The sequence below is a fragment of the Nicotiana sylvestris genome, chromosome 11 (assembly GCF_000393655.2).
Source record: "Nicotiana sylvestris chromosome 11, ASM39365v2, whole genome shotgun sequence".
NCBI classification, from domain to species: Eukaryota; Viridiplantae; Streptophyta; class Magnoliopsida; order Solanales; family Solanaceae; genus Nicotiana; species Nicotiana sylvestris.
In genome coordinates, this window is record NC_091067.1 from 1,090,432 (window position 1) to 1,102,994 (window position 12,563).

At 38.6% G+C, this 12,563-nt stretch overlaps 1 protein-coding gene across 2 annotated transcripts in view; it reads right to left on the reverse strand.

The window, feature by feature from the left end:
* LOC104234088 (bifunctional dethiobiotin synthetase/7,8-diamino-pelargonic acid aminotransferase, mitochondrial) overlaps positions 1 to 12,076 on the reverse strand; it is a 43,791-nt gene extending 31,715 nt beyond the window's left edge. For both annotated transcript variants that reach the window (XR_011403847.1, XM_070162907.1), the window contains exons 1-6: positions 11,288 to 12,076; positions 9,962 to 10,132; positions 9,484 to 9,745; positions 7,969 to 8,049; positions 7,087 to 7,207; positions 5,800 to 5,948 (exon numbers count right to left, since the gene is read on the reverse strand). Coding sequence is in view for 1 of the 2 variants with exons in the window: in XM_070162907.1 (XP_070019008.1) it covers positions 5,800 to 5,948; positions 7,087 to 7,207; positions 7,969 to 8,049; positions 9,484 to 9,745; positions 9,962 to 10,132; positions 11,288 to 12,018 (1,515 nt within the window). In the remaining variant the exon portion in view is untranslated. The remainder of the gene's footprint in view (positions 1 to 5,799; positions 5,949 to 7,086; positions 7,208 to 7,968; positions 8,050 to 9,483; positions 9,746 to 9,961; positions 10,133 to 11,287) is intronic.
* Between the last annotated feature and the right edge of the window lie 487 nt (positions 12,077 to 12,563).

Genomic DNA, 12,563 nt, shown 5'->3' on the forward strand with positions numbered 1-12,563 from the left:
GTCAGTAAGCGGTAGCAGCAACAGCGATAGCAGTAACAGCAAAACAACAGCCCCATGGTAGTCTCAGCTACCAAAACTTTCCGAACTACATTGACTTGATTCCCTTTTAGCCAGGGATATGTAGGAAACCTTTGAAACAGAGGTTAGGTCAAATCTTTCAAAATGCTTCGCACGGAGTAGACGAGCGGGCAAAAATCGCTCGTATCCGCTCACTTTATCTTTGCACGAAAACTCTTCGTGTTTCCGGACAAAGAGGGGCAGCTGTGAGCACGTGATTTTTGCCCTACGAGAATTACTCCCAGAAACTCAAAATAAAACAATTTTCTTTTGTGTGTAATTTTGAGAATTTTTCGTGGTGTTTTTGGTTAATTGTTTGTATTTGGCTGGGCATGTTTATTTTGTTTTAATTAAGGAAAAATACAAAAAAAAATATACAAAAAAAATATATGTTGCCTGTGCATTTAGGATTTAATTTTACAATTTAGGAATTAATTAAACAATCAAGTTTGTTTTACAAAATGGAAAAATCACAAAAAATATGTACTTTGCATTTTTAGCATTTAATGTCCAAATTGTGTGATTTTACCTTTATTGGTGTTTAATTTCGTGTGATAATTATTGTTAAGAGTTAATATTTTAAGTTAATTGTCGATTTTATGATTTAATTTAGGATTTTGGTTGTAATTTAGGAATTAAAAAGGAAATAAGTAGAAAAGAACAAAAAATAGAAAAGAAATCGGAATTGGGCCCAAATTAATTTAAATCCCCAAGGCCCAAATCCTCACAGCCCAATTCAAACACCCCAATACTCGTCCTAACCCAGTCTGCCATCAGCTCAATCGAAACGACAGTGTTTCAGGATCAACAAATCCCAACCGTTGAATCGTTTTGATCCAACGCCTCAGCACAATCCCCACAACCCGACCCATTTGTCCCCGGATCGACCCAGTCCCCCAACGAAACCAAACGACATCGTTTCCTATAAGGGAATTGATCCAAGCCATTGATCTCACTTGATCGAACGGCTTGGATCCAACCCCCACGTACGTATATAAGGGATCCAAACGAACCCCACCCCCCTTAGAGCCCCCACCCCTCTCTCGTCTCTTCAGAGACCAAAACACACACCACCGCCTTCCGCCCGTCGGAAATCGCCCACACCGGCGGACGGTGGCCAAACAACCCCAGAATTACACCCCTGAACCACCATGCTCCCCCCTCTCCGATTCCACACTCCATTAGCCTCGAATCATACTATAACTCCTCGAAGATTCGAGCAAAACCCTAGCTTACCCAATAGCCCCCAAACTCACACCATGTGATCTCCTGGACCCCCTCACCATGAATCCTTGATCAATTCTTTTCAAATCATCGTGGGGCAGCTCGGATTCCATATCAAAGTTAGGCAGGCCAGGTTCCATGAATTTTGAGTCAGAGACTGACTTTAGCCATGCTGTTTTCCTTCGAAAACACATGGTTAAAGTCCGTCTCGGTGAAAGTGGGAAGATTCTCGAGGTTTTTAATCGAGTTGTGATTCGGGTAAGTCTTTTACGTCCAGTTTTGATTGTTCACTCTTGCAGTTCCGTTTGTTTACTCTGTCCCTTCCTCTTCTATAAATTTGCATGAATTTCCCGTTTGAATTATGGTCACTAGTCTACAGTTCCAATTTGGGCCAGTTTGCGAGTTGAATTTGTCAAGAACTGATCTAATTTGTGTCCAGTTAGTTTGGTTTAAGGTCAGGCTACCAATTACTTTGTCATTGTGATTCCTTAATCAGTGATGTTGGCCTGTACAATAGACCTAATGCTTAGGAAATGGTTCATGATTGTTTGAATCTAGACTTGTGCTATTAATCAGGTTTCTTTTCATGACACTTGCTTTGCCTCATCTCTAATTGCAGGCTCATGTTGAGAGTAGTTGGGTTTAGTCAAAACTGTTGTGAATTAAAACTTGTTCTATAGTGTGTGATTCCCTTTGTTTGCAATTCATACTGTCGATTACCTGCCTAGTTGGTCATCAGGAGGTCTGCTGGAAATTTTGTAATCTGTCCAGTTGAGTTAGGAGTCAGTTGTTAGGAATTTGATAGTGTGAATTGGTTATAGCTGAAGGGTTTGGTACAGATTGAAAGGGGTTCATGTAGGATAATAGTTTAGGGCATCAGGGGGTAATTTGGACTTTAAATTTGAAATTCTGCCAGTAGGTACTAATGTGCCATTAAAATAAGGCATTTGTTTAATAATAGTGGGATGGGAAACATAACAGTATGGGGTTTAAAAGAAATGGGTAAGTTGAAGGTTCTGTCCACTAAGTACTAAAGTACCATTAAACTAATGAATTGTTTAAGTGTTAATGGGGAACAAAACATAATGGTAGGGGAAGGCTTAAAGGGATTGATTAAAATATGTTGCCCATGCCTGTTGAGCATTAAATAAGGAAAAGACAAGGGGTAATGGGGAAAACATACTCTAGTGGGGTACTAAAGAAGATCATGGGCAGAATTAGTTGAAAAATTCTGCCTAAGTGCTTTTGAGAGCTGGCAAGGTCAGTTTTTTGAGGTATAAGTGGAGGGACTGAGGACAGAACTAGAGTCAGACGTTAAGGAAGAAAAGGAAAACAATCTGAAGAGAGGCTTTTCGAAATTAGACTAAAAGGTGATACAAAAAGAATATCAGAAAATATAGAAAAAAAGAGAAGAATTAGTCCTCTTAGGTTCTGCATTTGATCCTTCTTTAACCAGTAAAAATAGCATTGCAAGCTTGAAGTAAAATGCCTGATTTTCAATTGTTGGGGTGTAGTTTCCAGTTTCAAGTCTGTTTACTGGAGTGTTTGAGGTCCAATTAGTTGCCCGGAGTTATTTGTTGTTGCTGTTTGGTTTCACAACTGGTTATGAGCTGTGGTCAAGTGTTTTTCTGATTTGAAACTGGGTTTGGAGCTGTTTCTGAATTCCAATTTGCTGTCTGCTGGTATTATTTGTTGCTGTTGTTGTTTCACTGACCCCCTCATTTTTCTCGCTTTATACTTCAACTTCCAGGTACACGGCTGTAACCTTGCCAATTTGTAGGCTGTAAACATGAAGCGTGAATATACATGAAGATTTGAAGCTTAAGTTTGATTTAGCTTTTCTACTGATTTGTACATTAAAATACTTCACTCACGTATATCATATAAAGATCTGCTGAATGTGTAACTTGACTGATGCGAATTATTGGACTATTTTTTTAGTCGAAAACTGTTAAACGAATTAGATGCATGCTTGAAGTTTAGCTGAAAACTTGATTTAGTTTTCTGGTTTATGTATCAGAATGTTTGACTCCTTAACGTTATTAAGACCTTTGCTTGAAGTTGTACTAGTTGGATCGAAATTGTTCATGTCGTAATAAACTAAAAAATGTTTGTATTAGCATGGAATGTTAGTCGTTTTGTCGCAAACGCATACTAGTTTTCTTCTGCAGTTTAGTGTTAGTTGTAATTAGGTTCTTTTAAATTGGTAGAATAAGGTGGGTTAGCTTCAGTTAGTTGTCTATTATCTTGTGTTGTAAATATGTTTGAAAAAGTAAGCCAACAACAGTATAAACCTTTAATAGTTACCTTTCATTTCAATTAGCCCCACAAAGGGACTTTGAGTACCACATTTCATATCTGCTCTAATAACCGGAAGCGGAAGGAAGAAAGTATAAATTACAAAGCAAAACGAATCCACTGTTTGAATATGTCTGATTAAATGATGAGCACATTTGTGAGCCGTTTCATGGCTTGCCCGGCTGCAAGGGTTCGCCCCCTTAGCCCCGCCTGTGCGGCTGATTCTGCCTCGTCTAGCTTGGGCCCGTCCGAGGCTCAATACCATGCATTTAATAAGAACCTTTGTCCATCGCTTAGGTTGGGTTCCTTTGGGTCCAAAAGCCGAAATGGCATTTGGTCAACTAGTATTTAACTGATAGACTATGGGATTTCTCAATAACAATTAATTAGGATCTTTGTTTTATTCTTAGAGACAAACAAAAAATAGGAAATCATAGTCGTTTCTAGGCTGGCCTTCTAAATAATAAAACGAGACGAGCCTCGCCAAGTAAAAATACAAAGATCGCGGGGCCCTCGTTAAATGTACATATTAAAACACTTAGATTTCGGGACGGACCGTCTAATGAATTTCACGGCTTTCCTCAAAATAATAACGCGCTAGTCACTTTAGGCGCGCTTTTAATAAAGTACTTTCTTAAACTCGGGTGCACATTTATGTGACCCAAATCCAAATCTCAACGAAGTCGGAATGTGTCAATAACCACAGGTGCATTGATGTGACGTGGTTCGAGATGTGTTTTCACGACGTTGCAATTCTCATTAAAAATAATAATACTAAAAGCGGTAAAAAGTTAAAATTTGCACATAGGTTCAACATGTATTAAAATCAGATGAATAAGCCGAATATGACATTTGAGCGACCGTGCTAGAACCACGGAACTCGGGAATGCCTAACACCTTCTCCCGAGTTAACAGAATTCCTTATCCGGATTTCTGGTTCGCGGACCGTAATACAGAGTCATTTCTTTTCCTCGATTCGGGATTCAACCGGTGACTTGGGACACCATAGATCTCTCAAGTGGCGACTCTGAATCTTTAAATAAAATCCCGTTTCGATTATCCTTTAATTGGAAAAACTCCCCCTACGCCCCTGCGGGCGCAGTGTAAAAAGGAGGTGTGACAAGCCCTTCGGCATTTGAGGAAAGTTTTTAGGGTTGTTTCTGCCAGCTGATGTTGATTATAGGAGAAAACACTGACTTGGGTTTACATTGTGGTTATTCTTGTGAAAATAGCCTTTCGGCATCCCAAGAGAACGTTTTAAAGCTATTTCGACAAGAACGGCCCCGGGTGATGATCATGTTTCAAAAGATTCTTATTTTGGTCAATTTTGCAAAAATGAGGTCGGACCTTATAGGGGTTGCCTACGTATCTCACATCCGGTAAGAATCAGACCCGCGTAGTTCGGTAAGCGTTGACATAACAGAAAACCTGACTTTTTGAAACTACTTGGCTTATTTATGAAATGACTTTCTTTTTCATTTTTTTTTTCAAAATTTCGGCAAAGTTTCGGGTTTTTTCAAATACTTGGAATCGGGTAAGTTTCTCTCTCCTCCCTCTTGGTTTTTCTTGATTTTCTTTCCCTATTCTAGAAGTCGGTCAACATGCAAGCCGAAACAAATAAATGCACAAGTAGCACATAAAAATGCATCAGGATGGTCTTTTAATTTGGGTACAACTGTCCTAGATGGAGTCAACCTTGAGTCCCCAAAGTCAAATGCATGTGATGCAAACAAACGTACCTACTACGAATCTGGCATGAGGCTATGTCATTCTAAGTTTAGATCTTGGGTGTATTGTTCTAGACCTGGCTTACCCGAACGGACAACTCGAGCCGAGGGGGGCACCGGCTTTGCAATTTGTTCGATCTTCGTTCTAAAATTAGGGTATGACTCTAACATAAAAGAAGCCGCGCGAAGTGCACGCTTCCCAGAAGATTTAGAAGACTCAAAGAGAAGAAGGGTGTCGTAACAGTTTTATATATAGTTCAAATAATATCAAAGCGACATTTAGCACATTAAGCTCAAACACGTAAAAAATCAGATAATAAACAAAAGCCAAGTATCACAGTTATTCTAAGCTCGAATTCTGAACCCTGAACCAGAGATTCTGAGTTCGCTCCCCAGCAGAATCGCCAGAGTTGTCACACCCTTAGTAACCAATATCATCATGTCAACAGGTAAAACAAAGCACTACTACTTGGAGGACATTAAGTAGACCAACCTTTAGATCCACACGACTCTCAGCACTCTCAGCCACCAAATCATCAAAGATAATTCTGTGATCAAACAAGAACTTCCGTAGTGCCATTTTAAGAGCAATTTCAATTGCAGTAGAGCCATTATCCGAAAAGTACACTCTTGAAGCCCACCCTATCAAAACAATGTTGTTCAAAAACTAATCTTTAGTGCAGTCTGGAAGTATTTTAACATAATTAAGGCATACTACATTACCACCAAACATGAAACACAGTCAAATGGCACACAACACTTGCTGCAATTTGGACACAGTCTAACTAAAACTTTGGACCACAAAAAATCTAAGAAATACCCATCTGGACAATTGGAAAGAAAAAAAAAAAGAAAAGGAATTCAGTATCCTTCTTGCATGGACATCATGTAGATTTAGTTTTTGAAGGTTAATGAACAAGCATACAGGAATTGTTGACAAAAATCCATCAAAGACCATTTGCTCTATGTTTAGGCTGCATTAAGATGTGTTGCATTGGTGTCAACTGTAAACTTAAGCATCTGAACCACAAAGCAGGAACATAGATAAAAATTGACAGGCAAAGCTAGGCAGGGAACAAATGTAAACGTCAGCAAAAAAATTAAAAGACAGACAGAAAAAGCACTACTCTTTTGCCAGAAAGTGTTGATTATAATTATGCAGATAACACAAGCGAAGAACAACTAGTTTTATTCTTGAGCTTCAACTTTCTCTTTGAGTTTGAGGAGGAGATCCTGATTTTCTGTTCTGCTAGTGTTTGGTACAAAAGTCACGTGCAGAAATTAACCTTCATATACAGAAGAGAGCTGTCAACTGTCCTAATTAGTAGGTTTATCTGGTCCAGCGATCAAGTGAACTAACAGAATGTTTGAGCCTATAACAGCTCAAACACTCTGAGTTCTTAGTAAGAAAAAAATGATGTAAGCAGAAAAGTTAGATCAATGCATTCCTTAAACCTGACAAGTGGTGTTTAGCAGCTTATGTTTTGATAGTTAGAATTCTTGCCAAACATGGAGGCTAAAGCAAATTACACATTGATAAAGATGTGAATAAATTACCACATGACAAAATTGCTGCATAAATTTGCAACATGGTCCCTCAAAGAACTGTAATCAATGAAAACTACAAAAACTTAAATGAATTATAAGAGAGAATTCCTCTCCTATATGATATCTCATGGAGAATACATAGTTTCAAAGATAAGAACATTGATTAAGCCCCAGTTCGCAGATGTCCCTAAGAAATGAAAATGCATGCATGGACAGGGTTTGAAAGAAAAACCTTTTCCCACGCCTTCAAGCAAAAGTTCAGCACATTCCAGAGCCGGTTCATAGACATTTTCAGGAAACATTACATGCCCATATCTAGCAGTAGCGTAACCCACATCTCTGGCAAGCTCAATCTGAAACCATCTAAAGACAAACAGTGCAAAATGGAGTTACAGCATGCCCCATCTGACATTCCTAATTAGCCACATATGACCCAAAATCATCCAAAAGGACTCCTTTGTAGAAGGAATTGCTGCTATAATTAAAATGTGAACTAAAAAATGTCAGATCAATCCGAAACACCATGATGGAAGTTTGATCTACCTAATTGTCAAATTTGTCGCATTCTCTTATTGTTAAGATAAAAATGTTGACAATCCCACATATACCTTCCTCACAAGTAAGATAAGTAATATTAATACTATTCCTGAGTGGATCTTATAAGGGACAAGATCAGAAAGGCCTAAGATCTTCAAGCTAGCTGGTTACTGTCTTCTTCATTGCCTTAGCTGATAAAGCTTGGCTTAGACCCAGTCAGTTCCTATAACAGGAAACCCCTCTTACTTGGAAAGAGGAAAGAAAAATCAGGCATTGCAGCTATATTCATACATTTGAAAAAAAAAAAAACTCGCATAAACTGAATTGGACTAAATGAGTGCACCAAGGTTTAAGGCATTCAAATTACAATTGCGTTAAATCACAAGGTGTTACATCCTACTCTCCTAGAAAATTGTTCCCATAAATCGTAGTGTCCCATCATAGACGTCTTCATTCTCCTTATTCACTATTCGAACACAAACATGCACATGCCACGGAATCGTAACAGAGATTTGCTATAAAACAATCATAAAGGTAGGCTAAATTGCAACTAATAAGGACGAATCTACAGACTGACCTGTAAAGTAGCATCAGGTCCCTGCGTCCACCAACTTGCACAAGCATCAAATTGTTGGGTGATTAAATCAACTTTATTAACCTACAGTAAAAGCATTAAATTAACCAATGTGTAAGTGGAAGGGTAACACGCAGCATAGGAAAGGAATAGTAAATATTCTTTCCTCTCCCGGTAGATATAGCCTAAGTTGCTCGGACTCGGGTGCGGGTATCCGATACGGGGACAGTTCCGAGTATTGGATTCGGCAAAATCTAAATTTTAAGATTCGGGGGTGCGAATCCGTATATGGATACGGGTGCGGGGATACGGCTAAGAAAATTCAAAATAATAAAAAATAGAGCTATAAATTTGTACAACTAGTAAATAATTTCGTATAAATTAATTTTGCGCGATTAAAATATATAAATTATTTAGCAAAAAATCAACATGCTAATAATTAATTTAGAAATTATTCCTATATATTGTATGAGAAGAAACATTTGCAAATAACAACCAAAAACCTGTCAATAACGTGTCACAACTCACAAGTGTGGAGAATAAAGGGGACAAGTGGCATATAACGGAGAATAAAGGGGTTACTTATTATTATATTATTACAATTAAGAGTCTTTAGGAAGGAACTACCGATCTTCTAGGTCATCTTCCTCAAAATTCCCCAACTTCTCATCTTCCTCAAAATTCCCCTACTTCTCATCTTCCTCAAAATTCCCCAACTTCTCATCTTCCTCCTACAAATGCTCAAAATTCCCCAACTTCTTTCAAGCTCGTACAGATCGCCATTCACGCTTCGTTCACGTCCCTTTTGTTCTTCCCTCATAAGAGAAAAAGAAAGCAATTCAAGGCAAAGTTCCAGCTACATCTGCTAGGTCTACATGAAGTCCAAAATCATAACATGACACTTTGAATTTTTGGTTTCTTCGACACACAAAGCAGCAAATATGAGACAAAAATACTACAACATTAAAGGTATGCCATTTTCCATAACTTAAATCTTTTTAATTTTTGATTTTGAGAAATCAAAATCTCAATTTTTTCTCCCAAATTTGTCGATGGACTCCGGTCAAAGTGTCCGAAGTCGGTTGACCGTATCCGAGACGTTTCCCGCTCCAGCACCCGTCCAAGTCTCGTATCGGGACGGGGACGGTACCAAAATTGAAGAGTCCGTGCAACTTAGGATATAGCAGATAGATGGACACAGTTATGACATCATAAAGAAGATCGAAGAGGAAAACTAGAACAATATCAGCAAGATTGAAGAGTCCGTGCAACTTAGGATATAGCAGATAGATGGACACAGTTATGACATCATAAAGAAGATCGAAGAGGAAAACTAGAACAATATCAGCAAGCACACTATCACTAATATGTAGATATGCATCAGTCAAAGAGCTTTAGCGCACACTTTTCTTACCATTGACTGTTGAGCATGAGCTTTTAAAAGTACTATAGAAATGAACTAAATGCTAGATGACAAGAAACAAAACCATTTTCATAACTTTAAGTAACATTCACAACCTTGTGCACGGCAAAGTTTTCTCCACATCGTGAATCTATAACCGTAACATTTTCTTCTGGTACAAGTTTGTGTTGAGTAAAGGGCCACCAGAAAATATCATGTGCCTTCCTTGGCATGTTGCGTAATCTAGATGCTCTCTCCAGAAAAGCTGACTGCATTATTTCTTGAAGAGAATGAAAAGTAGGCAGTGCTTCTTGAAACCACTCCATTAGGTTATTTGACATCTCCTTCGGTATAGGTGGAAGCACAAGCACGGGGACCCTGTCAGCCAAGGAAATAAGCTTTCTGCTCCTTTTATTTCACAGTGAAAATACACGGAACAAGATTGGATGATATACCCATCTATACATTAGTCTCTAAATTGAAGCATTAGAATGTAAAAGTGACAGTGCCTATTTTATGGTGTTAAACCACCTATATCTTCTACTAAAATACAAAAGACACATTTAAGCCAATAGAAAACAACTTTAGATTCACCTTCTCCGCAGGTAAGATGATAAAGGACCCTCATTAACTAGGCCATGGTCTTCAACTACTACAGCAACAACATCATAACCTCGAAGTTTCAAACTTTCATAGGCTGAAATAGTTCCTGAAATACCCCCTAGCTTTCCATCGCCGACAAGAATAGCTGGGAAGCGGAAAGGTCTGCAAAAGCAGAAATTAATATAGAAATAAAGGAAATTGGCTGCTGAGTCATAACAAGTAAAGTGAGAATCTGCCAACAACAAAAAAAAAGCAGTTACATTTGAAACTTAAATGTTGTAGTCTCTAAAGTATTTGCTTACAAGAGTAAAAGATACTAATATTGTTTTATTTGAAACACATCTAATTCTCTACGACTTTCCCAAGCAAGTATTCAATTATAGATGATTCGATAACCAATAAACGAAGATCTTCCTTGCACCATTATAAGGTTGAGAATCCACCTCTGCAATTCTTATTCATCTTAGTTTTGAATAATGAACAGTGTGAGTAGCACGTATCCTACAGCCAAGCACATTTCTATTGTTTGTCTTCAGTTTACCAATGATCCCTTCTTAAAAGGTGAAGTAGCTTAGCGAACTTTGACTCTTTGCATCTCTAGTGGGTCTGTAACCATGGATTGCTACTTTAGGGGTTCAAAGCAAGAGAAGATAGCTAGAAAACATTATATTATGCTAGAAGTCTTGACAGTCACATTGCCTCCTCTGTAATTTTTCTTGTCAAGTAATCCCCTTTGCCAACTCAATTCAACAAAAAGTAGTCAGATGGGTCAATACTGACAGCCTTGTTGCACAGGTTGCCTATTTTCAAAAGGCATCTCTCTAACTTGGTCACCAAGAACATTACTTTAAGGAATAGTGCTAATCACTGTTAGGAATGTAAGCTGGGTTTTTAGCCTAGGTAACTGACTAGATTCTACATTTGTGCTTTTGCTTACATATGTACAAGCAGCTATAACACTATCAAGGAGGCTTGATATTTCTGTTTTTTCTTACATATGCACAAGCAACTATAACATGTCAAGTAGGCTTGATATTACAGCACTCTTAGCATCAAGCTCATAACACTTCCACCAAGTGAATCACTCTATCATTAAGTTCATTATACTTCCACCAAGTCAAAGCTTCACATAATGTATGTTTTTATTTTTCAAGATGAGGACTAACATGTGTACGCTTCCTATTGGATATATCCTTCCAAATATATTCTCAATTACAGAATCAAATTTTTACATAAATACTTCATTTTTCAGCAGTTAATCCTCTTGGCATATAGAAAGTTAATATTTTTTGAAGGAACACTCAAAGAACCGCGCACCGATACAAGTCACATTGAAGCGAACCAGATGGTCCAGGACTAGCAACGCCACCAGCAGTCTCGATCACACAAAAAACCTCATCCTTTTCACCACTTTCCATTTCATCAATTTCTAAGCAACCCTTCAACATCTCCAACAACTCAGCATCTTCTACTCTAGCATTTTCTCTCTCCGCCACCAAATGTGGCGATAATGCCTCTTTCCACCCGTACATTGTCTTACAAACTAGCATCGAAAACCCCTTCATCATTTCCCCATTCTCACTCGTCCCTCGCAACCTACTCTCCTCGTAAAACCCCAAATTCACAACCCCATTCCCACAACTTCTCCCCATTTCATCCTTAACAACGGCATTCGAAGCCGGAACGGATGCTCTGAGCACGTGATTCGATGCGAAGACGGAGAATTCAGGTTTATTTAAGGAGAAAAATTGGGAGTATTTGTTGTACACGAAGCGTGAATCGGAGTCGTAAGGGAAACCGGTTTGAAGAGGCTTCAAGTAGAGAAATTTGCGGTTTGAGGAAGAAAGGAAGGAAGTGGAAAGCCCGGCGGAGACCAGGGTTTTGCCAAGGGAAGTGTTCGCAGCCCATATGGTGTAGATTGGGTGGGTGAGTGAGTATTCGATGGAAGGTGGTTGTGAATGTGTTAAGAGACCGCGGCGGAGGTGGAGGTGGAGGTGGTGGTAGGGCCGGCGGAGGAGGGCGGCGAAGAGAATGGTAGCTGGTGACATAGTGGATGGAGAGATAGACCTAGAGAGAGAATGACAGTGAGAAAGCAAGTGAAAGCTAACGGCTATAATTAAGAGAAGGATTAGGAAATGGGGACATGCGCTCATAAGTCGCTGTCGTAGAATACGATTTATAAGTCGGATTGTTATTAAGTCGCATAGCCATTGCGATTTATAAATCGTATTTTAATCACTACGATTATTGCCTTATATGTCCTATCTTCTCGTTGATCCTTTCTCTCACTCACAAGACAGATGTTTTCTTCCCTTTGGAGGTGTTATTTCAGCGAACGTGGTATTTTTTTATATTTATATTCCAATTGAAAATAAAAGTTTTTTTCGATATTGAAATAACCAAGGTAGCAAGTTTAGTTCTCTCTATGTTCTTTCATACATATATGCCTCTATTTGCAGAATCCAATCAAAAAATTACAACTTTGCCTTCTTTCTTGATTGGAAATGACCCAAAAAAAACAAATTTGCAGACTAAGAATTTGTAGATATTATAAGACCATCTCCAAATTTCACGCCAAAATAGTGTAACATCA